General features: G+C 41.1%; 1 protein-coding gene across 4 annotated transcripts in view; it reads right to left on the bottom strand.

The window, feature by feature from the left end:
- Positions 1–26,693, bottom strand: part of LOC126267968 (probable ATP-dependent RNA helicase Dbp73D) — a 143,122-nt gene that overhangs the window by 97,629 nt on the left and 18,800 nt on the right. For 3 of the 4 annotated variants that reach the window (XM_049973313.1, XM_049973312.1, XM_049973315.1), the window contains one exon: positions 11,350–11,788. In XM_049973313.1, the coding sequence (XP_049829270.1) occupies positions 11,350–11,788 (439 nt within the window). Of the gene's footprint in view, positions 1–11,349; positions 11,834–26,693 lie in introns of all 4 variants that reach the window. The other variant, XM_049973314.1, reaches the window with a different exon arrangement.

The following is a 26,693-nucleotide window of genomic DNA, read 5'->3' on the forward strand; positions in this document are numbered from 1 at the left end:
TCTGGACACCCCTTTGTAGCTGGCTATTGTGCCACCACTGAAAGAATTTCTACCCACACTGGACAACACCATCAACCAACTGCCAAAATCTAGCCTCACACGTCAAAGATACCAACTAGTGAAGGAAGCTTCACTGACTCTCCACATCTCCATCACTTTTACCTCTTGGATCCCTACTCGTCTTTCCCTAAATCGTTTCAGGCAAATGCCGGGATGGTTCCTTTCAAAGGGCATGGCCGATTTTCTTCCCAATCCTTCCCTAACCCGAGCTTGCGCCCCGTCTCTAATGACCTCGTTGTCGACAGGACATTAAACACTAACCATCACCATCATCATCATCCCTACTCGTCAATGTTGACACTACTCCACTACACACCAAAATCCCTCATACCCATGGTTTTGCTGCTACTTCACAACCTCAACACCACCTATCCTTTCCCATCCATTTTGCATGGTCCTCCTCAACCCAGCTGCATGTTGACCATCTTCTTTCGGATGACTCCATCCACTCCTCTGTCCACATTGAACACACCAACCACCAACAGTGCCTATGTTTTGACAGTTTCCATCCCTTCCAAACAAAAAAATCCTCACTGTACAACGGGAATGACATATCTGCAGTGAAAAGAGCTCACCTGCCCAGTATGCTGAGAGTCTCACAAAGACATTCACAGACAGGCACTATCCCCGGATATAGCCTGCAAACAGATTTCTCATGCCATCATAACCCCCCCCCCCCCCTACCTCCATGAACCAGCCACAAAGGAGTGCCCCTTTGTTATCCGATGCCATACTCAAATGGAATAACAACCACATCCTTCATCAGGGCTTTGATTATCTACAATGGGGCCTTAGACGGGGGGAATCCTACGCAAGATCCTTCCACCTCTCATAAAATGGTGTTCCATCACCCACACACCCTACACAACATCGTAGACCATTCCAACGCACCTCCCAGATCCAGTCACTTACCACAGGGATCATATTCCTGCTGAAATCCAGGTGCAAGATTTGCCTAATGCCAGATGAGATGAGAAATATGATTGAGCAAGAAGAACTTGACACAGCATTGAAAGACCTGAGTAAAAACAAGGACCGGAGAGCAGACGAGATTTAATCAGAAATACTGATAGCCTTGGTACAGCCAGTCATGAAAAAAGTATTCTACATATTGTGCAAGATATAAGAGACAGACAGAATACCCTTGCATTTACAAAAGAATGTAATAATTTCAGTTCCAAAGAAAGCATGTGCTGACAGGTATGAATATTAGCAATCAATGTAAGAAAAGATAAGATTGCTATTTACCATTAAGAACACACATCAAGTTGCAGACAGGCATGATTAAAAGACACTCACTTATAGCACTCAGCTACAGCCTTCATCAGTAAAGAGGACAACACACACACACACACACACACACACACACACACACACACACACACACACAAACGACTGCCAATTGCAGCATCTTGGGCCGGAATGCAACGTCATGTGGGAAGCAAGCAGCAATCTGGAGGAGACAGAAATGGTGAAGGCAATGGGGAATGGAAAGTGTATAGGTACATAATGAAAAGCCCCAACAAGCTATGACAAAAATTTAAAACCAATGATAATAATTATTAGCGCGGCCGCTGTAAGCGCCGATAAAGATATATTTTGCTACGCCAGAAGGCGGATAACAAATGATAAAAAATTCTATTAAATTTTTTTTGTTAAATGAGAGACCCTCTCTTTAGTTCTCAAGTAGAGAGGACGTATTTTTGTAAGATGTGTGTGGTAGCCATTTGTGTTGCCTGAATAATAATTATTATTGAAACAAAACCAAGAAGTTATTCAGTTATCTTCCGTCCAATACCTAAATGCCATGTCACATGATGTGCACCTGCGTATTGATCGTGACCGGACCAAATATCTCACGAAATAAGTGCCAAACGAAAAAAACTACAAAGAACGAAACTTGTCTAGCTTGAAGCGTGGAATCAGATGGCGCTATGGTTGGCCCACTAGATGGTGTTCCATAGGTCAACTGAACCAGCTATTTTTTATTAAATATTCGTGTAGTACATCAAGAAATATGAATGTTTTAGTTGGACCACTTTTTTCGCTTTGTGATAGATGGCACTGTAATAGTCACAAACATATGGTTCACAATTTTAGACCATCAGTTGGTAATAGGTAAGTTTTTTAAATTAAAATACAGAAAGTAGGTACATTTGAACATTTTATTTCGGTTGTTCCAATGTGATACATGTACCTTTGTGAACTTATCATTTCTGAGAATGCATGCTGTTGAAATGTGATTACTTGTAAATACCACATTAATGCAATAAATGCTCAAAATGATGTCTGTCAACCTCAATGCATTTGGCTATACGTGTAGCGACATTCCTCTCAAAAGCAAGTAGTTCACCTTCTGTAATGTTCGCACATGCACGGACATTGCGCTGACGCATGTTGTCAGGTGTTGTCGGTGGATCACGATAGCAAACATCCTTCAACTTTCCCCACAGAAAGAAATCCGGGGACTTCAGATCCGGTGAACGCGCAGGCCATTGGATGGTGCTTTGATGACCAATCCACCTGTCATGAAATATGCTTTTCAATACAGCTTCAACTGCACGCGAGCTATGTGCCGGACATCCATCATATTGGAAGTACATCGCCATTCTGTCATGCAGTGAAACATCTTGTAGTAACATCGGTAGAACATTACGTAAAAAATCAGCATACACTGAACCATTTAGATTGCCATCGATAAAATGGGGGCCAATTATCCTTCCTCCTGTAAGCCGCGCCATACATTAACCCACCAAGGTCACTGATGTTCCACTCGTCGCAGCCATCGTGGATGTTCCTTTGCCCAATAGTGCATATTAAGCCAGTTTACGTTATCGCTTCATCGCTAAATAGAACACGTGCAAAAAATCCATCATTGTCCCGTAATTTCTCTTGTGGCCAGTGGCAGAACTGTACACGACGTTCAAAGTCGTCGCAACGCAATTCCTGGTGCATAGAAATATGGTACGGGTGCAATCGATGTTGATGTAGCATTCTCAACACCGAACTTTTTGAGATTCCCAATTCTCGCGCAATTTGTCTGCTACCGATGTGCGGATTAGCCGCGACAGCAGTTAAAACACCTACTTGGGCATCATCATTTGTTGCAGGTCGTGGTTGACATGTCAAATGTGGATGAACACTTCCTGTTTCCTTAAATAACTTAACTATCCTGTGAACGGTCCGTACACTTGGATGATGTCATCCAGGATACCGAGCAGCATACATAGCACATGCCCATTGGGCATTTTGATCGCAATAGCCATACATCAACCATCAACACGATATCGACCTTTTCCGCAATTGGTAAACGGTCCAATTTAACACGGTTAATGTATCACGAAGTAAATACCGTCCGCACTGGCGGAATGTTACATGATACCACGAGCTTATACGGTTTGTGACTATTAAAGCGCCATCTATCATAAAGCGAAAAAAGTGGTCCAACTAAAACATTCATATTTCTTTACATACTACACAAATATGCAATAAAAAATGGGGGTTCCTATTTAAAAAACGCAGGTGATATCCGTTTGACCTATGGCAGTGCCATCTAGTGGGCCAACCATAGCATCATCTGGTTTCCCCCTTCAAGCTAGATGAGTTTCGTTCTTTGCAGTTTTTTTGTTTGATGCTTATTTCATGAGATATTTGGCCCGGTAACTATCAAAGAACCACCCTGTATAGGAGTAGTCCAATAAATGAAATTTACATTACCTACATGGTCAAGAAGAATAAGTTTTGTGGGGTCAGAAGAAGAAGCACCTAACATGGAGTGTGCATATCTCTACTACAAGGAAGTAAGTTCAGCTTAAGAGAGACTCAATGGGGAGAAACTCCAAAAACTAAAATTTGGGCATTAACTGAAAATAATTGGTGGGTTTAATGTGGACAGAGATGCGGGTGGAGCCATCAGAGAGCTGGCGGTCAACATCTAGGTGGCATGCTGGGTTGAGGAGGACCATGTGAAGCAGATGGAAGATAAGATGTTGAGGTCGTGAAGGAATGAAGAGAGGATGTCTTGGCCCTGGGTTGAGATCATGAAGATATCATCAATGAAGTTGAACTAGACTAGGAGTTTGGTGTTTTGTGAGGCTAGAAGGTCTCCTCTAGATAGCCCATAAAAAGGTTGGCATAGGAGGGTGCCATGTGGGTGTCCATGGCTGTGCCGTGGATTTGTTTACACACATTCCCTTCAAATAGCAGTTGTGGGTTACAATCAAGTTAGTAAGGTGTAAGAGGAATGCGGTAGTGAATTTCGACTCTGAAGGACATTGGGAGAGGTAGTGTTCAATAGCATGAGGGATGTTAGTGTGTGGAGACGTGGTGTCAACAGTCACGAATAGGGAACCAGGAGGTAAAAGGGTGGACAATGTGGAGAGTCAGTGAAGGTGTCTTTGAGGTGGGAGGCTAGATTAAGGCCAACTGATTGGAGGTGTTCAGCAATGAGTGCCGAAATTCTTCCAGTGGAGGCACAATAACCAGCCACAAAAGGGGATCCAGGATTGCTGGGTTTGTGGATTTTGGGGAGCAAATAGAAGGTGGGAGTGCGGGGTGTCATAGGGGTGAGGATTCAAATGGATTCAGGGGAGAGATGCTGGGAACAGCCTACGGCTTTAAAGCAGGGGCTGGAGTTTGTGTTGGACTTCCGGGATTGGATAACTCTGGCAAAGTTTATAGGTGGAGGAGTCAGACAACTGATGGAGGCCTTCTGCCAGGTAGTCACTGCGATTCATAACAACTGTGGTGGAACCTTTGCCTGCAAGTAGTATGAATAGGTGAGGATTTGTTTTGAAATTGTGTATGGTTGTTCTTTCTTCTACAGAAAGGTTGGTGTAGTGGGAGAGGGACCTGGGACGGATGGTAGAGGCTAAGTTGGAGGTAAGGAATTCCTGGAAGGTGACCAGCAGGTGGGAGCAGGGGGAGGTGGGGGGAGATCACACTTGGATGATGGTGTGAACTGGAAAGGCAGGATTCAATTTTGGCATTAGAGTGGTTTTGGTAGGAGGGACTGACAGCAAAAAAGTGCTTCCATAGTAGGGAGTAGGAGAAGGAGAATAGGTTTTTGACAAGTCCAGCATGGTTAAATTTGGGTGTAGGGCTAAAAGTGAGGCCTTTGGATAGAAATGAAACTTCTGTGGTGCTGAGGGTTTTGGTGGAAAGGTTACCAACAGAGTTACAGGAATGTTTTGGCTCTGGATTTGGTGGAGGGTTGGTAGGAAGTTTTGAGGGATGTGGCAAGTTGAAAGAATCAGCTAGGCAGAGATTAGCTGCTATGAGGGGTGGATGAGGAGGAACACTGTGGGTATGATACAGGTTTGATAGTGGTTCCCTGAGGTGGCAGTAGGATATCAGCAAGTTGGATAATTTATGGAGATGGTCTCTGGAACACCCATCCAGGTGCTGGAGAGCAAGGGATTTAATTTCGGAGATGTGATGCATGGAGTAAGGATTGCAGAGCAGTAGTACACTGCAGAGGAAGCAGGGATGGTTCTGGAATGCCTGTGCCCTGGAGATACGTTTTAACAATCAGTCAGTTTAATAAGACATGGTTGCAAAATACTTACAAAAACTATTCACAGAAGAATGGAAAAACTGGCAAAGGCGAACCTGAGTGAAGACCAGTTTGTTTCTGGAGAAATGCAGCTATATAACAGGCAATAACTGACCTTATGACATATCCTAAATGCTAGGTTGAAGAAAGGCAAACCTGCATTTGTAGATTTAGAGAAAGCAAATGACAATTTTGACTGGACTATACTCTTTGAATTTTGACTGTGGCTGGGATACAACATGGGGAGTAAAAAAAAAAAAAAAAGGCTCCAAGTGTTGAAGGACACAAAAGGGAAGCAGCAGTTGAGGAAGAAGTGAGGCAGGGTTGTGGCCTAGCCCCAGTTTACAATAAGCAAACAGTAAAGGAACCTGATGAGAAATTTATAAAGGGAATGAAAGTTATGGGAGAAGAAATAAAAACTTTGAAATTTGCAGATGACATTGTAATTTTCTCAGAGACAGCAAGGGACTTGGAAGAGCAATTGAATGGAACTGGTATGTGTCTCAAAATGAGACTATAAGAGAAACAAACGTTGCTATCTTGGCAATCAAATAACTGAAAATGGTCAAAGCACAGAGGATGTAAAATGCACACTGACAGTACAAAAAGGATGTTTTGGGGAAAAAAAACCTGCTATACAATATTAAAGTGTTAGGAGGGCTTTTTTGAAGGTATTTTTCATGAGTGTATGCTTATACAGAAGTGAAACTTGAAAAATAAGTAGTTCAGGCAGGAAGAGAACATAAACTTATGAAATTTGATTCTACAAAGGGACGCTGAAGAAGAGGGGGGATGGCAGGATAACAAATGAAGAGATACTGAATAAAATTGATGAGAAACTAAATTCATGACAGAACTTGACTGACAGAAGGGATTGGTTGATAGTACACATTCTGAGGCAATGTGGTTATCATAAATTTGGCATGGGTGTAAAAATTGTAGTGGGAGATCAATGCTTGAATACAGAAAGCAGATTCAAATGAATTTAATTGCAGCAGTTACGAAGAGGTGAAATGATTTGTACAGGGTAGCCTATTGTGGACAACTGCCTCAAACCAATCTCAGACTGAAGAAGACAATAACAGCAGGCAGATGGCTACGGTCAAAAAAGTGTCACAGTGCGCACACACACACTGTGGTCTACACAAACTCTTGTTTGTACACTACAATGGAAATGGAGCTGTAGCCTGGTCAGGAGCCACGATCAATTCACTACTGCATTATCTTCATGCCATGGTTACTAGGGAATGAAATTGGTTGCAGTCAGTGCAACAATATGTTACACACAGGATACAGACAAAATTTTTATGGACAACACTTCCTATTCTCTCAGAACTGCATGCACTAGAGAGCCGTTACTGCTACAATTAACGTAGATTGTCCACTGATAACAATGCCGTCACAAATGGAGCAACGAGGTCAGACTGGGATTGGTAATCTCTCATTGTTTGACTGGTTTTCTTTCTTTGTTTTTTTTGTGAGGGTGGGAGGTGTCAGGTGGGGGTGGGGTGAGGGGGAGGTGGTTGGGTTGGGGATGGGGATGGAGTAGTGGAATAGGAATAAACAGAGTGATCTGTGTACTTCCTCAACCTGACTTTCAAAGTGAATGTGTCTCTTTGGTAAACATGTGTGTTGTGCAGAGAACACGAGTGTCTCTGAAACTTTGGACATTCCTGATTTTCACTGAAGGGAGAGTGGGAGAACATATATGGGGCACTCAATAACTTCCATTCAAAGGCTGTACAGTCGAGAATCGGTATGCCACTTGCAAAAAATCACTGTGAGCACTGAGGTAATCATTCCACCAACCCACAGTGTTGAAGGTACCTGCACAAAGAAGTCTGTAACTGTGTAGTGTACACACTCGGCCAACAGGAACTGTCGACCCTTCGAGGTCTTTTTTAAGAGACCGAAGGTGTGATACTCACATGGGAGAAGATTGGGACTATAGGGTGGGTGCACAAGTGTACCACAGTTGGTGTTAGTCTCTCCAATCGACCGGTGTCTCGTATCAAATTGTGAGCAGCATGGAACTTGGCACAACATTCCACAATGGTGACTGCTGTCCCATAGACTTTCTTCATCCTCAGATGCCTACCTTTGTTTTTCCTTCAAAAGCTGAGAAAAAAATAACACATTGGACGAGTTTTGAGGCGTTTGGTAAAGACACCTGATAGTTCACGTTTTTGCATTTCCTGCTTGCATGCTGGAAAGACACGAATGCCACACTAATCTATTGCCTATATGTTGATGCTAATATCCTCCATCAGAGTCTACTACATTGCATATATGCTGCAGCAATGTCCTCAGATACTTTTTGATTGCCCCTTATATCTACGGCCTTGTGAACAATTTCATGTAGTGTGTCTCAACAGATTCAGATTGTGCACACTTGGTGTTGACATACACGGCATAATAAGTATTCTTTTCATCACAACATGCCAATTTACAACAGAAAATTCAGGAATGATTGATGAAAATATATAAAATTGACATGTTGTATAGATGTTAGGAAATTCTAGTACAAACACCACACAATACACAACTCTGTAGGGCATAAATGAAAGAAAAGTCCTAGACTTCACTTTTTTCACACTAGTCTGACAAGTGATGGAAGTATATAACTGACATAATTATAAAAATAAGGGTTCCTGTGTTGTTCTCAATGCCATGATTATTCTACTTCCAAATTTACTGAAGGTTGGAGAGATAAGGAAATACAGAAGGAGAAAGGGGGGATGGGCAAGAGGACAGTCACAGTTTTCACTTCTGTGCAAGCACATTACTCAGCTTTCCATCAAGTGCCCCTCAAAATAATAATGAAATTTTAGCCATTACTGCTACAGTGAATAAGGATAGCCAACTGACAATGAAGTCATCACAAATGGAGCAACAACGAGGTCAGATTGGTATCTGGTGATTTCTCATTCATTGTTTAACGAATTCTTTTGAGGGCAGGGAAGGGTGGGGGTTGGTTTGGAGTAGTGGAATAGAGAACTGGTCTGAAGCTACAACTACTACCATCCTTAATAATATTGCAAGTTTATTTTGTATTTAAAATTAATTAAATGATTGTGAAAACAGAGGTTAGTACTAAGAGAAGAAAAAGACCAAATATAAAAATAAAGAATTAATAATTTCTTACAACAGGATAGCACATTGTAATGACTGAATCATGAAAGATTGAGGGGATGATAATAATAATGATGATGATGATAAAATAACAATAATAATCCAAGTTTGAATATTAGCTCTAAGATTTGTAACTTTGAAAGAGGCCCACAAATCACTTTTATCAGTTCATTAAGATAACACACACATTGAGAAACCACTGATTTCATGCTCACCGATTGCGAATTGGAGGTAAAAAAGTGACACAGCCATATATCACCCATAAGCAAACAGCCTCAATCCCATATAGAGAGGTCTTCAAATGCCACACAAGGCAGAGCTTCATGAGTTCCAGCAAACAGAAGAGATCCAGTGACAGTTGCCTAGGATAAACAAGCCTACAGCAGATCCTATGTAAGTATACCTTAAGGACTTGCAAAACTTCCTTGTATGTAACGTACCTCTGGGCTAGGGTTACTGGTTTCCATCATACATTGTCTACATGTACCTATGCCTATATGTCACTTACACCGTGATGAGCATTTGAATCTAAGGGTTCAAACAAAAACAGTAGAATTGGCACCATCATGGCTTGTGATCTGTCATATCATACTGATGTACCTTCACTCATGACATGCGCAATTCCAGAGACTGTGCATCCATACAGTTCAGAGGCTCGGTTATAGAAGCCACCTGGAATGCTCCAGTGAGCTGCCAAAGAAACAGTATTATTTAAGCGATCGCAAACACATGCTTGGCCATAGCAGATACGTTACTGTGTGCACCCAAATCTTATAAGCCAGGGTGACCGTTTCTTCCACTAACTGACTTGAGAATCTAGTAAGCCTCATCTATGTACACTTACGTATGTATTCTGCAAGCCGCTGTACAGTGCTTGTCTGAAGGTATCCTGTACCATTACTTGTCATTTCCTTTCCTGTTCCACTTGTAAATGGAGCAAGGGAAAAACAACTATCTACATGCTTCCATACAAGAGCTAATCTCTCTAATCTTATGTTTGTGGCCCCTACACAAAATGTACACTGGCGTAAGTACAATTGTTCTGCAGTCTGTCTCAAAAGCTGGTTCTCCAAATTTTCTCAAGAATGCTTCTCGAAAAGAACGTCGCCTTACCTTCGGTCAGTTCCCAAATCATCTCTGTAATACTTCCATGTTGTCCATCACAACATAGCAACTTAATTTGCTTTCAGCTACAGCAGGGATGCCAATTACTACGCCCTCAACATGGGAATCTGTGTGATGCTCAAATGACACAGCGTTTGTAAAATTCTCCTGTACAAACAATTTCTTAAAAATGAAATTTAAAACATTATCTTCATATTTGATATCTTTTACTGCCACCACAGACTGATCAATGAGTGACTGGATGGAAGCCTTAGACCCACTCATCAATTTTACATAGTACAAGAATTTCCTTGGTTTCTCACTAGATTTATTATTAAGGTATGGCAATGGTAGTAGTTGCATGGTTTGCACATCAATCTTTTTACAGACGAATTAATTTCTATTATCTTTTGCCTGTCGTCATTTAAGCACTGTCTTTTGAACAGAGCATGCAACAGCTATTGCTTCCACAGCTTCTTTAGCTTAACACCTGAGTCATTCTGTACTGTTTACAATCCCAGAGACCGGAAAAATCTCAGTTTGACCCCATTTCCATTTCATTCCTATACATAGCCCCTTGTGTACCAAAAAACTGGATGACTTCAAAATCCCACATCACGTCTGAGCCGAGAGTGAGTTTCTGCAATTATGTCGTAACACATGTTGTGTTATGACACAATTAACTGCTTATTGCAAATATCTGTTTAACATAAGTTACGATGTACTGTTGAGTGTATCTAACTCAAAACGCTATTAAAAGACAAACTTCTTAAATTGGAGCAACTACAGATCTGTGACTGTATGTTCACTGAAGGCATTAAAACTGGCTGTCTGCAAGCAATTTTGTAATGGAAAACTTTCACTTTACCTTACAATTTTATGTTTGGCTGCATTCAATAGTGGCTTAGTGGTGAGGATACACGAGGAACAGCTTTTACCACCCTGTTGACACTGATGTTACTGGAGGTGGACTACATGTTCAGATTTCAGGATGGAGAAAGAAATATGGTGTGGCAGTTTTGAAGAAACCAACGCATAATTTACTTACATTGATTTATGGAAACTGTAACAATACTAAACCTGGATATTGGGTAGGGGTTTAAGTCCCACTCCTTATGAACAGAGTCCAGTGTTTTACCTGTGTACCACCCTTCTCAGGACTTTAATAACATCTAAACTGTGTTGTCCACTACATCTAATAAATACAAGCACATGTAACAGCTTCATGTTAGAGCAAGACAATAGTCGGCAGCTCAAAATCACATTCATCATCCATTAGCCAGCAAATGTGATTATTCCACTTATGACATTACTGACAAGGTGAAATACCTGGCCATGCGTTACTCACTGCCATGGAAACAAAAAGAAATTTAGTAAGTATTGTTCTAAAAGTTAGAAGTAATGCACCACTGAACTATGTAAATGCAAATATCGAGTAACGTGAATTCGGGCAAGCTAGTAACTCTTATCAGACATGTGGCTTTACTTTCCAAAATTACCTTTTGTTTCTTTGCAAAGCTATCAGATCCAAGAACAGTGAATTCACTTTCAGGTAAATTCTCTCCATTATCCACTTCATTTGAATCTTTTATTTCATTTTCAGTCTGATATGACTCTTCAAACTTTATAGGATCAGTTTGTGCATCATTAGAGATGACATCTACAGTCTCTGTGATTCTCACGATTTTAACATCCTCGCTATCTGCTTCATTTGTATCTGACATCTTCCGCTTCTTTTTCTTTTTCTTGTTGACACTTTCACTTTCATTTCCTCCTTGTGGCACTGTAGAACTCTCAGTGATATGCCCAGTTTCATTTTGCAGTGTATTCAGTATAGTTTTTTTCTGTTTCCGCCTCTCTTCAATTTTTTGAAGTAGCTTCTGTAAATTCTCTTTCTCTTTTGTATTTTGATCTCCACTGCTATCCGCAGCCAGGTACCTACAACAAAGAAAATGATTGGATTACAAAAGTAATATTTCGAGACTGATAGCTGATTCTACACACTGTGCTTTTATTAATTTGCATAACTTCATAACAGAGAGATATAAAATATGTCAACAATTACTGTCTTCTCCGAATATTACATATACGACAAATCACTGCAAATATTACACGTTACTGAAAATAAGACAAACTGATCATAAAAGGTTAATGTCGAAACACATCAGCTCCCTCTTTTGAATTTACCTTTTTTTCTTTTCTTCTTCTACTTTAAACCATTTTAATGGAACAGTTACTTGTGCATTATAAATGCAATGGCCTGGGGCTGACAAGTCTATGACGGGTGGCAGACAAGCTATCCTTTGGGCCTGTCAGGATGACAAAACTGTCCCACCTGGCTGTCATGGATCAGACTAGTTGGCAGTGAATACAGGACCTGTCAGAAGTGAAGGGAGCGGCCACAATATAAGACAGTACTCGGGGAAACTCTCTACTGTTCCAAGAGCTGGAGCAGACCTGGTGGCACGACCCAATGTCGGTTCTCAGTGTCCGCATCCTGTGAGCACGGTGAGAAGTAAGACCCTGGCTCAAGTGAAGCGACGCTGCACTGCAAAAGGGTGGTCGGTTGGCGCCAAGATGACAGCTGGCAGCTGACGTTCCCGTGGCTCGACCGGTGCTGGCCCGCCAGATCCATTCGTAGTGTTCGGCGGAAGTGTGCAGGCGGGGCGACACAGTGCTCCAGACACTGGACCTCAGCGTACGAGTGGTGGGCAGAGGATAATGGCAGCCGAGACGCCCAGTGGGGGGGACTGGCAGCACAGCTGGCTCGAATGTGATCGACGGTCTGATCAGTAACTATTAATAACACCCCAGTGACTCGTTTCTCTGGCCGTCTGCGATGCTGTGTCGACAAGTCATTAAGAGTATCTCGCCACAAAGTGACATAACTTGAGGGGCATTTTGTGAGGCGCCCGTGTCGCATGTCACGTGCCTTCAGGGTGGTAATTGGAATGCTGTGTCCTGTCTATACTGTAATAAAAATGTCATACACTGTAGTGCTTCGAGAATTTCAGCATAAATTCTAGAATCACTCGGTCTTCTACTGCCTTGAACACATGATATTTTAAATATAAGTGTGAGAGAGCCTATCTGCTGTGAGTTGCCTGTCTGTGTGTGCAGGTTCAAAGTACACAGTAAAAAGACCGTAGACATGGAGGTCGAATGGCACCGACAAGTGTATGCCGGTCGCACCACGGAAGCCGTACTGAAAGAACTAGGAGTGTTTAAGTATTCTCTGCTGTTGTATAAGTTTGACTATTGTAGTGGAAAAAAAAGTTGAAATATTGTTAATTGTTGTTCATCTTGGACATGGAGAGAATAAGACAGGTGTTCAGATTCAGAATAAGAATGGACTTGAGTTTTAAGCCAACCTTTTCTTATGTGTAAATGAACTCTGTTTTTAACCTTTGGACAAGTGAAGAGACTTACTTGATAGTGTTTGTTTATGTGGAAAATGAGTTTTGTAAAAGTTTAATGTTCAAATATATGTCATGAAGTTAAGAAAAGAAACTGTGTATGTCTGCTTATTCTTATAAGTAGATAGAGTCTTGAGAAATTCCTGTTCCTAGCAGACGTACTTTGGAGAAGAAGAGAAAAGGAGGTTGCAGCAGCAAGGAAAGTTGGATGACCATCTCAAGTAAGTCTATCTTTAAAGAAGTGGGATTTTGCACACGTACTTCGCCACTTTAAGTCATCCAAAGGGTTAGAGCATGGCAACCTGATGAAACGACATGAAAACAGGAATTTTGAGACGAAAACGAGAGAAGATGCTATTAGGTGTTGACATAGCAAGTGAGCATAATAAGACAATACAACCAGTTCACGGAATTGGATTCTGCCTAAAAATTCAAATGCTGAAAATTAGTAATTTTTACAATGTTATTATCATACATTATATATTACTGTTATACTGCAATGTTATTATTACAGCGTTACAGGAACAGAGAGAAGATCTTGATGTATTAGATTAAGAAGAGATATACTGAGAACAATTCGACCGAGAAGATCTGGTGAAGAGAGAATAACAGCTCTCACACACGGTGGGTAAGCAGACACAGAAACCAGCATGCAATGCTGCCGGCACCATTTGTTGTCCACCGGTGCTCACCTACTTCCACATCCACTCACCAGTGCCTACGTAGAAAACAACAACCGACGCCCCCAGCACCAGTTGCTGTTCACCGGTGCTGGTTACACATCAGCTCGCCGATGTAGCCTAAACTCTATGTCGGGTGAGCATAAAACAGAACTTTATTGTTTTAGTAACAACTGTTAAGTGAACAATACTACTGTAGTTACGAGGGTAAGCCTAAAAGTAAGGTCTCATATTTATTTATAAGTACATAGACCTGTTTATTTCTACAATGGTTTACATCTGTTTACAGCTTGAACATTTAGCTATTTTTTGACATAATCACCATTTCTGTCGATGCATTTTTGTAGACACTGTAGCAGTTTTTGTATGACCATGTCACACCAGCTCGCCGCCAGGTTGTTCAGAGAGTTATGAACCTCTCCTTTCACCCTCGTTGAAGCTGAATCGCTTTCCGGCAAAATGCTCTTTTATCTTAGGAAACAGGTGATAGTCACTGGGCACCTATAAGGTGGGTGGGTGATTATGTTCCACTGAAACTGTTGTAGGAGAGTAATGGTTTGCCGAGCGATGTGTGGGCGAGCGTTGTCATGGAGAATGTGTACGCTCTTGCTCAACATTCCTCTTCTCTGGTTCTGAATTGCCCATCTGAGTTTTTTCAGAGTCTCACAGTACCTGTCAGCGTTAATTGTGGTTCCAGCGATTCAGCTCCAATGACGAGGTGAAACAAGAGATTCATAACTTTCTAAAGAGCACAGCGGCGAGTTGGTATGACATGGCATACAAAAACTGCCACAGAGTCTACAAAAATGCATCGACAGAAATGGTGATTATGTCGAAAAATAGCTACATGTTCAAGCTGTAAACAGATGTAAACCATTGTAGAATTAAAGAGGTCTATGTACTTATAAAAAAAAGAGACCTTACTTTTGGGATTACTCTCGTATTATACTCAGAGTTGAATTTTTTTTAAATGGTTACTAGGTCTAAAGCTGATAAGAATATGGATAACTTAGGACAAATGGAAAAAACTCAAGAATCAGCTATGGTTGTCAAAGTTAGTAAAGAGATGTCAGATTGGTCTGAATTAGTAAATTTAATTAAAGCCTAGAGGGCAGATTCAGCCGGTTTAAGAAAGCTTCTAATGCTCAGAATGAAACTCTACAGAAAGGACTTGGCTCAGTAAATTCTCAATTAAATTTGCTAAATGCCAAAGTAGAATTGCAAAGCAAAGAATTTGGTAGTTTATGCCGAAGCATGGGGACTTTAAAGACTGAATTTGACGATTTAAACAATAAGGTAGAGGATTTGAAATTAGAATTAAAGAATGAATTAACTAACTCTTTAAACCTCAATGTAAATCAACTTTTCACTGACTTTAGTCACAAACAGAATGATCAAATCCAGGGTTTGACAATGAAATTAGAATTTGATATTGAGATGATCGAATCTGAAATTAATGAAAAGTTAGGATCATTTAAAAATGTATGTAATGTTAAGTTTGATGCTGTAAAGCAGAGGTCGCATACTTTAAAAGAGTGCGTCGATAAGCAAGATAAGTTAATGGCAATAATCCAATCGGAAGTTACACGGGCAGATAATGTAGAAAGAAACCTCAAAGATAAACTAACAAACTCAGACATTATAAATGTAAGTAGTTTGCAGGAACAGGCGGAGGAAATGATAGATTGAAAAGTTGCTGCGAGAGTAATCTCTGGGAATGCATCGCCTACTGTTTCTTCCGAACTTTGGGATACCCGACAGGTAATAGATGACTTGTGGAAAAACAGACAAATTCACTGAATGTTGTGTTAACTAGTAAAGTAGTTACCAATTTACAATGGGGAGTCAATTCGGGATTATCGAGACAATTTCCTATACTTAAGCCGGACAGGGATGTACATCCAACTCGTTTTTTTTTTTAAAGATTCAATCAAGCTTTGCCAAAGAACTAGGAAGATTCTAAGAAAATTGATTTGCTGTGGGGTACCTTTTAGGGGAGGCATCAGAATGGGGTACTGTAAACATTGAGAACTTTTCTTCTTGGGAAAACTTCCAGAAGAAATTTAAAGAAAAATACTGGTTGTCTAGTGCACAAGAAAGTTAATATCAGATTTGTGGGACCCAAAATATTACAAAAATACGTGGGGTTCTATGAGAAAATATTTTGACTGGCATTTAACAAGCGTGAAGTATTTATATAAACTGATGGAGGAAGAGGGATTGGTTAGAATTTTAATTACATGTTTACCCATCTATGCAAGGAAAGACATCTTGTGCAGGGGCTGGAAAACGGTTGAAAAATTGTTACCTTTCGTTAACACTCTAGATGCAATAAATCAAGACCATAATGAAACTCTGCATCAAGGGGAAAATCTGAACTACAAAAGGAATAGTGGTAATAATTTCAAAAAGCATGAAGTCAACCTAGCTAGAGTACACCAGTGCAATAGAAAAAATGGCGATGACAATTGTCAAAAGAAACATCCACCTTCGAATTTAGGTCCAGTAACTTCGCAGGAATTTGTACCGAGTAATAGCAGAACACAAAGTGGTAACAATTCGGTAACCTACCTGTGATTACTGATCATGAGGAAAACGTCATGCGATCTGGATCCAGGGCCGGGGCACAGGTTGTAGATATACACTAGGAGGCCTAGTTCATAATAAGTATGTTAATTTCACTCACAGAATACCTACTAAAGAATGGTTACTGCTGGAAGACCAAAGCCTAGTTATCAACAATCCACAACCTATAATAGCAGGGACCATGGAGACTTCTGAAGTTAACATACTTATAGACTCAGGGAGTGTAGTGTCACTCATATCTAGTGCATTCTTTAACTTACTACAGACTAAAAAAAAACACTTACCACTGTTACCAGTAACTGGAGTTTACATAGTTGGTATAACAGGAACGAAAAGTAAAATTGTGAAACACAAAACTATAGTGAACTACAGTGTTGGAAATATTTTATTTCGTCAAACGCTGTTAATTGTAGAGAATATAAATAGAGATGTTTTATTTGGTTTACATTGGTTATTAGAATTTAAAGTCATCTTAAACTCTGAGGAAAAACTTATATGTTTGGAAAATGGGGTCAGTAGATACTGGATACCATTTGTGAGGCACTGCTACATTGGTAAACAAACAACTGAATGTCAGTGTCTACGATTAACAGCTACCGCACAACTGTCATCAGAGATCAATAGTGTAGGTCATGTATCATGTCGAGCTGACTTACAAGACAAGGTAAACGAGTCTATAATATTAACCAGTGAACAAAAACAAGATTTACATAAAATTCTAATGGAATATAAAATAGTATTTTCCAATTGTCCAGGCAGTATAAGTGACTACATATGTAAGTTTAAAATCAAAGATGACATTCCATTCTTCTGTAAGCCATATCCAATACCGGTAAGTTTGAAAGAAGCAGTTAGGGAGAAAATCAACAAAATGATTGATAACAATATAACAGAACGCCGCTCCAGCGTCATGAATAACCCTTTGGTCGTGGTGAAGAAAGCTACAGGTGGGGTATGATTAGTGTTAGATGTGCGGACATTGAATAAGCATATAGAGATAGAAAGAGACAGACCAATTACCATTGACGAATTGTTATGCAAATTTGAAAAAAGCAAGGTTTTTAGCATGATGGACCTGACTGCGGGATATTGGCAAATTAGGTTACATCCAGAATCAAAGTAGTATACAGCATTTTTGTTCGATGGTAAATCATACCATTTCAATGTATAGCCATTCGGACTTAATATTTCTGTATCCGTATTTATATGTGTGCTGAATGAAGCATTAGGGAGAGATTTATTGAAGCTTTCCTTCTCTGGTATTATTGCATTCCATCCTGGATTTTCTATTGTTTGATTTTTGCCTGACGGCTTTTCTTCACTTCTAACCTGTGCTGTTTTCCTTGGTAACTACTTTCTTTTGCATTGCTATACTCAATGTCCGTCCTCCTTTCTTTTCTTTCTTGTGTTTCTCTTGTTGCCTTACAAACTGCACTGCACGCTCTACTTATGAGCCACACCGTATCAACCGCCTCGGCCGCGCGCAACAGACGGCCTCAAGACCACGCTGATTGTTGGTGCAGCATCTTATATCTCATATTACTCCCGCCGATATAATTAAGCCTATACCTTCAAACTGATCACGCTCCCTGTGTCAGTTCCCGGATATTTGCGTATTATCTACCGCACTTTTCCGGTGCCACACGATCTTGCATCTCTATCTACAAACCCCTCCCCACCCCCCACACTTTCTCCGTTCTATCCCTGTTCGCATCCACTAAATCCACCTCATCCAGTCACATCTGCTGCCCCCCTTCTTTACGCTTATCCACCCTCAAACATGCTACCCACAGTAATATCCATATATCTATCAACGATTAGTTATTCACTACTTTGACCTTTGTGACTTCTCATGAATTTTAGTGAGTTTTCACCTTCCACTATCGTTGTCTTCCTCAGATTGCATCTTTTTTCCCCCCTGTGCATCCATTTCGCTCTTTTCGTACTTTTCACACATATTTGGGTGTATTTTTTCGTAATTTCTGAGACACAATTGATTTTCTTATGTAATTTTTCGCATTTTTGCACCACCATGGATCCTTGCTCTTTCCATCTGCGTCAATACAGAAAAGTTTCCTTATCCCTAACCAGATCCCAGTCCCACATACTGTTCCTGCATTGTTGCTGCACTCATGAAAACCCTCCTAATGGCCTTACCATCAAATTACCCATCTCTGGTTGCCACCCCTCCTTCCACAATGACCTCCACATGTTCAGATTTCGCCAATCCTTAGCCCTCACCAACATAGTCCTGCAAAACCATATCTACCACGCCCTATCCTCCTTGCAGTACCTTCTCTCCATCCACAAAATTCTCCTGCTATGTAAACCCCAAATTCCTGGAACCCATAACACACACTGAAACTCATGCCCTGCAGGAACTTGAGCAACATGCACAACACCACCTCAAAAAGCTCTCCATCCTGCTCACTTCCTACTCCTGCCTTGAAGTACCGTCCACGACTTCTAAAACAACCTCCACCATGCCTCCTCATAGTTGACAAACCCTGCCTCACAGATCTACTACACTTACCCCACCCTTCAAAACTCACTCCCACCACCACACAGAACCCAAAACCTAAACAGACCTGCAACACAGTCATGAACCTTCCCTCCAGAAGCCTTAGTCCCACAATAATATCAGTCCTTTCCAAAGGCCTCACCTTTTGCCCCACTCCCAAATTCTACTATACAGGATTTGTTGAAGAACTTCTCTCTTACTCCCGGCTCCTATAGTGGAAACACTTTTTCACCACCAACCCGACTAATCAGACTCAACCAAAGACCAATATTGAACGTTGCCCAAGTCAGTTCACTCCTCCATCCAACCGTGATCCACCCCCACTGCTCCAAACCACCCCCTGTTGACTTTCCAGAATTTCTTATTCTCGAATATTGCCTCACCACATTCCTCAAATCCCTCAACATGCATACTAACCTTACATCTGCAGAAAGAACCGCAGTCCACAATCTAAAAACTGATCCCAATCTTATAATCCTACCTGCAGACAAAGGCTCCACCACCGTTGTTTTGAACCGCAAGGATTACGTGGCATAAAGATTCCATCAGCTGTCAGATACTTCCACCTACAAACCATGCCACAGTGATCACATTCCCGCAATCCAGCAGGACCTCCAGGCAGTATTCAAATCCTTAGGCCCATTCCAGAACCTCTCCCCAGAGTCCATTTCTCTACTTACCTCTACCACTCCCTGCACTCCCATCTTCTACATGCTTCCTGAAGTCCATAAGCCCAACCACCCAGGACGCCGGTTACTGTGCCTCCACTGACAGAATCTCTACTCTCATAGACCAACACCTTCAACCTATTACTTGGGACCTATCCTCCTATATAAAAGATACCAACCATTTCCTCGACTGACTCCACAGTTCCTTTCCCTTTACCACACAGTGCCCTGCTAATCACTATTGATGCCACCACCCTGTACACTAACATTCGTAATGCCCATGGCCTTATTGCTACCGAAACTAGCTTTCCAGACGCCCTATGGATTCCATACCAACAACCTCTGTCCTAGTCTCCATGACAAACTTTATCCCCACCCACAATTACTTCTCCTTTGGAGGCATTACCTGCAAACAAATCCGCAGTATGGCTATGGGCACCCACATGGCACCATCCTATGATAACCTATCCATGAGCCATCTACAGGAATCCTTCCTAAAAACCCAGAACCCTAAACCCCTCACCTGATTCAGATTCACTGATGACATCTTTGTTATCTGGATTGAAGGTGAGGACACATTCACATTCCTCCAGAGACTCAACAACTTCTCCCCCATTTGCTTCACCTGGTCCCTCAACCCAACAAACCACCCTCCTAGATGTTGACCTCAACCTCAGAGATGGCTACATCAGTACCTCCGTGCAATCAAACCTATTAACCACCAGCAATACCTCCACTTCGACAGCTGCCACCCATTCCATACCAAGAAGTCCCTTCCGTACAGCCTAGACACCTGTGGTTGTCGCATCTGCAGTGACGAGCAGGCCTCCTCTAAATATACCGAGGGTCTCACTGGAGCCTTCACTGACCGTAATTATTCTCCCATCCTTGTATAGAAACAAATCTCCCGTGCCTTATCTTTCCAGTCTGCCACCACCTCCCAAAGTCCCACAGTCCGGCCACAGAGGACCATTCCCCTCATAACTTAGTACCATCCGGGACTGGAGCAACTGAATTACATTTTCCGCCAGGGTTTCAATTACCTCTCCTTGTGCCCTGAAATGAGAAATGCCCTACCCACTATCCTTCCCACCCCTCCTACCGTGGTATTTCGCCGTCCACTGAACCTACACAATATACTCGTCCATCCTTACACAACACCTGCTCCCAGTCCCTTACCTCATAGCTCATACCACTGTAATAGACCTAGATGCAAGACCTGTCCCATACATCCTCCTACCACCACCTACTCCAGTCCGGTCGCTAACATCACCTATCCAATCAAAGGCAGGGCCATCTGTGAAACAATCTAAGCTGCAACCACTGTGCTGTATTCTATGTAGGCATGACAACCAAGAAGCTGTCTGTCTGGATGAACAGCCACCGACAAACTGTAGCCAAAAAAACAAGTGGACCACCCTGTTGCTGAACACACTGACAAACATGATACCCCCATCTCAACGACAGCTTCACAGCCTGCGCCATATGGATCCTTCCACTGCAATACATCCTACGTTTCCGTAACCCTCCTGCCCTCAACCTTCATTAGTCACTGTCCTCACCCACCCAGCCCCCTCCCTGCTCCCATTCCAGCACTACACAGCCGTCATTTCACCGCCACACCCAGTCTTTTAATTTCTTTTTATTTCTCTGTTTTCCACTACTTACCCCTTCCCTCCCTCCGAACCTTCTCTCCTGTCCTCCGTCTAAACTGCAACACTTCACTGTCTGCCAATCCCACCATACTATCCCTCCCCTTCCCCGCCTCCTCCTTACCCCCACCCAGTCACCACTCCCATCATGCACTGGTGCTGCTGCTCGCCGTGTAGTTTCAGCTCTCTGAGACTGCAGATGTGTGTGCAAGTTGCACGTGTGTGTGTGTGTGTGTGTGTGTGTGTGTGTGTGTGTGTGTGTGTGTACTGCTGACAGAGGCCTTAATGGCCGAAAGCTATGATTGTGTGAATCTTTTTATTGTGCCTATCGCGACTCAGCATCTCCACTATATGGTGAGTATCAGCTTTCCTTCTCTGGTATTGTTGCATTCCATCCAGGATTTTCCATTGTTTGATTTAATAATATATGTAGATGATATCCTGATAATCACCTTCTTGGGAAGAACATTGTAAAACATTGCGCAAGATCCTGAAAAAAATTTAAGAGAAAGTTATTACGGTGAAGCTATCTAAATCATATTCTGTGCATCAAGAGCTTAAGTTTTTAGGGCATATGGTAGGGGTGCAGGGAACTAGACTGGACCCTGAATGCATGAAAGCTATTAAAGAATGTCCACATCCTAGAAACGTAAGAGAGCTGAAGGGATTTATAGGAATGGCCGGATACTATCAACGGAACGTACGAGGACAAGAACTAAATGACCCGAAAATTTTATGTTTATTAAGGAAGGGAGTACAGTGGATTTGGGATAAAGAGGTGAATGAAGTGTTTGAAAACATCAAAAGAGCACTTGTCGAATCACCCACATTACACCATCTGGTTATGGGCAAACCATTTAAAATTTCAACGAACCATTTAAAATTTCAACAGATGCATCTGATTATGGTATTGCAGCAGAACTTTGCCAAGAAGAATGGGATCTAAATCACGTAGAACACCAAACAATAGCTTCTGCTAGCTGTAGTCTGAATAAACATGAGTTAAATTACATGGCTACAAAAAAAACTGTTAGCAATTATATGGAGTATCCAAAAATTTCAAACAACCCTCGCAAACAAGTGTGACTGATTCTTCATCACTTGCCATTTCCATAGGGTTGCTAAGATTTCCTTTGAGGACCTCGAGGGTGAAGACCGGAATGTCCGTTCTGTAGGAGACGATTTAACACCAAACCTCCTCCAGCTTGTCATCAAGTACCTGCGAAGTAGGGATCCTAGAGAAGAAGAGAAAAGGAGGTAGCAGCAACAAGCTAACCAGTAGGAGAAGTTGGCTGACCATCTCAAGTAAGTCTATTGTTAAAGAAGTGGGTTTTGCACACATACTTCACCACTTTAAGTTGTCCAAAGTGTTAGAACACCACAGAAACGATTTTCGTGGGGTAATACATGGCTGTGTGCTTGCTGAAGAACTGTACAAACAATATCAAAAACCATTCAGTGCACATCATAAAGGAATCCTTCACCACAGGTTGCTTCACAGAATCACTAAAGCAGGCAAAAGGTCCTCCCTCCACATAAACAGTTGACTTGGAAAATATAGAAAATTATAGGTCCATCTCTTTACTGTCATCACTTTCCAAAGTAACAGTAACCACAATGGAAAATAGACTAATGGGTAATTGTACAGTCTTCTGTGTAAATAACAGCACAGCACATGATCAGGTAGAGCTCAATTTACATTGTCCTGGGAGGTACTAGATGAAGGAAATCATATAGTGGCCAGCTTTCTTGACTTTGCTGAAGCCTTTGATACAATAGACCCCACAATTCTGCTAAATAACCTTGAAACTCTAGGTATAAGGGGAACAGCAAATGTGTGGTTTCATTCACACCTGAAAAACAGAGTGTCATCGGTGGATATCTCTCAAAAAAAAAAAAAAAAAATCTCCACCCCATCATGCCATAATACACCTTTCTAACTCAGAGTACATTAAAACTGGAGTTCCCTAGGAAGTGTGCTGGGCTCAATACTTTTCTTGTTATATATCCGTAACTTTCCTCAGAGTATCATACACAGTGAAACAGCATTGTTAGGTTATGATAGTCACATACTTATAACCACGAGTGCTGTACGAAAAAGCTGAAGAAATTCTAATCAATGGATGCAGATAAACACTGAAATCATAAACTCAACCAAAAAAAGTTTTAATTTTTTACAAAAGCAGGAAACTTAAATTCTCTAAAAGTAAAAGATGAGCTCATATAACATCTATCAATAACAAAATTCCTAGTGATGCATGTCTATTGACAACTAAAATGAGCTGCGTATATAATAACTGCGAAAAGTGAATAGCTCCAGCATAATATGCACTTAGAACAGTACATTCAGTGTGTAATAACTTGTGCACTAGAACAACACTTTTGCGTATGTTCATTCTATAATTGGTTACAGCATAAGTAGAATATACAAACTCTATTCAACAAGGGAAGGTTGCCAATGGGGACATGCCGTTTTCACCCAAATTGCGTGTGTAGAAGGAGGTGGGTCTCCACATAACACGCCTTAAATATTTTGCCAGAGCGGGCCTTAGGAAAGGAGAAAATGCTCTCGAAAGTATGGGAAAGCGCATTGCTTAGAAAACAGGCGACCTGGGATCAATCCCAGATGCTTCCTGATTTTTTTCCCATGTTTATTTTACTTCATTTCTTCCGATTGTTCAACTATTTACCATAAAAATTAAACACATTCAAGCAGTATATTTATACACTAGGCAAAAGTGTTAATGAAAATAAAGTTTCCAAATATTCTTGTGATTACGTGCACTAGTTTTTATTCATCATTACAGTAGGTGGTTTGGAATTTTTATGTTGACATCTATCATAGAAACATATGAAACATATATATGTTTCACACCAGGCACATTTTATGAAGGCATTGTTTGAGCACTTACATTTTGCCGAAACTTGCGTCATTGGAAAGGACACTTCATTCAAGTTTTGAATTGACGGTTTGTCTGCTATCAGTTTGGATGCAAACCAAGCGTACTGGATCACAGGGCTGAACACAGGAGCACTGAATTGATGCTGCACGATCGAATGTATTTGAACTGCATCATCCCTTGATGATATTTCTCCCTGTTGTCGGAGCAATTCAGGAGCACTTTGTTAGTTTTTTAATTAGAATTTTGACTTGGCAACAGAAATATACATCACACGGTTGAACCAGCTGTGTACATTATGGTGGAATGACCTGCACGGTATACATTGCCTCGCCTAGCTCATTCATAAATGTCTCATCATACAATGTTGAATCTGTTCTGCCACTCCAAGAATCCATCAACAAGAAATTTATTGTCTGCAACGTATGGCTTCAATGCTGTTTCCCTAGAATGTTGCATAAGCTCTTTTGTTAATTTCCCTGATATGGAACAACTAACGATAACATTTTCGAACTCGTCTTCTAATTTTTTGACAGTGGCGGCAACTCAAGGAGTGAATTTATTCGCAGGCTCTTGGAAACATAAAAACACAAGGGGTAAAAGTTTCCCTGAAGCAGTTAAACTGTACTGAGCTGTGTAAGAGTGGGTGGCCTTCGATAGATTGAGTTTCTTCACCATAACAGAGACCTGTTGTACGTTGACTCTTACTGGCATCCGGTCTGGTCAGTGTTAATTATATACTCGATGTTGAAATGCGGCATTAACTGTCTCATATGCATATGAAACTTCTCTGCGGCTGCCACTGTTTCGTCCAAAGTTGTGACATCATTTCTGCTGACGAATTTAGTGATTTTTCACTGCCGTATCTAATATTTTTTCTTGAAGGATTTTGCTCATGCATTAGAACCATGGAAGTGAAAACTCTCTGACAAATACAGGAATGCAGTGGTCATTAATCATTGCTGTAGGGTTCTAGTCGTCACCTGTTCATAGCAGTGTCATGCATCTTGAAATTTTTCCCATGTTTCCGAGCCAATTAAGGACAACTTTTCAAGTCCGGTGCCACCTTGGTGTACTTCTTTCTTCCAAATTTTAAGGTAATCAGTTTTCTTCAGGATTGGGAATCTTGACTACAATGTTGCAAATTTCCATTTCGGATGAGCGTCAGCAAATTCCAGGACCTTCTTGTCAGCCAATGTTGCTGATGTATGTGAGGAACTCGTGGAGAAATCTTCAGGTGTATAATCCTCATCTGTACTGGAAGAAGTAACCTATGAGAGATAAAAAGAGACTACATTTGGTAAATATGTGTGTGTGTGTGAGAGAGAGATATATGTTCCATGTACCGCTTCATAAATATTTTCATCAGGCTCTGTGCATAGTATCACATCTTCGCCATGCTCTATGAAATGCATGTTCATAATGTCGATAACTGCTTCTGCAATTGCTGCTTCAACTACGGATATTACTGTAGGACTGAAGGTTATAGGAGGATTGTCAGTGATCATCCCCTTTTCTTTATAAATTGAGAAAGTGTACAAAAGAGCACTTGTGAAGTTTTTTTTTAATCTTCATCAAACTTTTTGAAGTTATCAGTCACTTTTTGTTGGGTTGCAGCGTTTGATTTTGGCACGTCGATACTAACAGCTCCAAGAATAGTTGTGAACTGACGATAGAAGCACATTCAAATACATACAGTGAGTGCACTGGTGAGAAATCCATTACTGTCTGATAGCTGATGTGACACTTGCAATTCCAGCAGTCAGGTGGGGTAACGTCTGTTAGCATCATTATGTAATAAGAATAATATTTTATTTTCTAATTTACAATAAATGTATTTAAATTCTAGGTTAAATAGTCGAACAATATGAAGAAACAAAGTAAAATAACAATGAGAAAAAAACAGAAAAAAAAATTAAAAAGCACCTAGGATTGAGTTCAGGTTGCCTGTTTCGTAAGCAATGCACATGACCATTATGCTATACCGTTAACGATGAACAGAGCGCTGAATAAGGTATATAATGCTATTGGAAAAGCTTTCGAGAGCATTTCCTCCTTTCCTAAGGCCCACCCAGGCGAAATATTTAAGGCACGTGATGTGGAGAACCACCTCCTTCTACACACGTAATTTGGGTGAATCGGTGTGTCCCGATTGGTGACTTCACCTTGTAAGTTATAGTAAAAGGGCTGTATGAACATAACAAAAAGCAACAAGATAGTGAGGTGTTTAGATCTATAGGAATACTGACTGTTCCATGTTAATAAATTTCAAACAGTGGTTCACAAAAGAAAGAAATCTACCTGTACCCAATGAACTGTTCTCTACATGAACATGCAAACAGATCCAGCTACCATTTACATCTCAGTAGGAGAAACAAAACAAAAACCCAAAATGCTGTGCTTTAGAATGGAATTAAACT

The sequence above is a fragment of the Schistocerca gregaria genome, chromosome 4 (genome assembly GCF_023897955.1).
Source record: "Schistocerca gregaria isolate iqSchGreg1 chromosome 4, iqSchGreg1.2, whole genome shotgun sequence".
Taxonomy (NCBI): domain Eukaryota; kingdom Metazoa; phylum Arthropoda; class Insecta; order Orthoptera; family Acrididae; genus Schistocerca; species Schistocerca gregaria.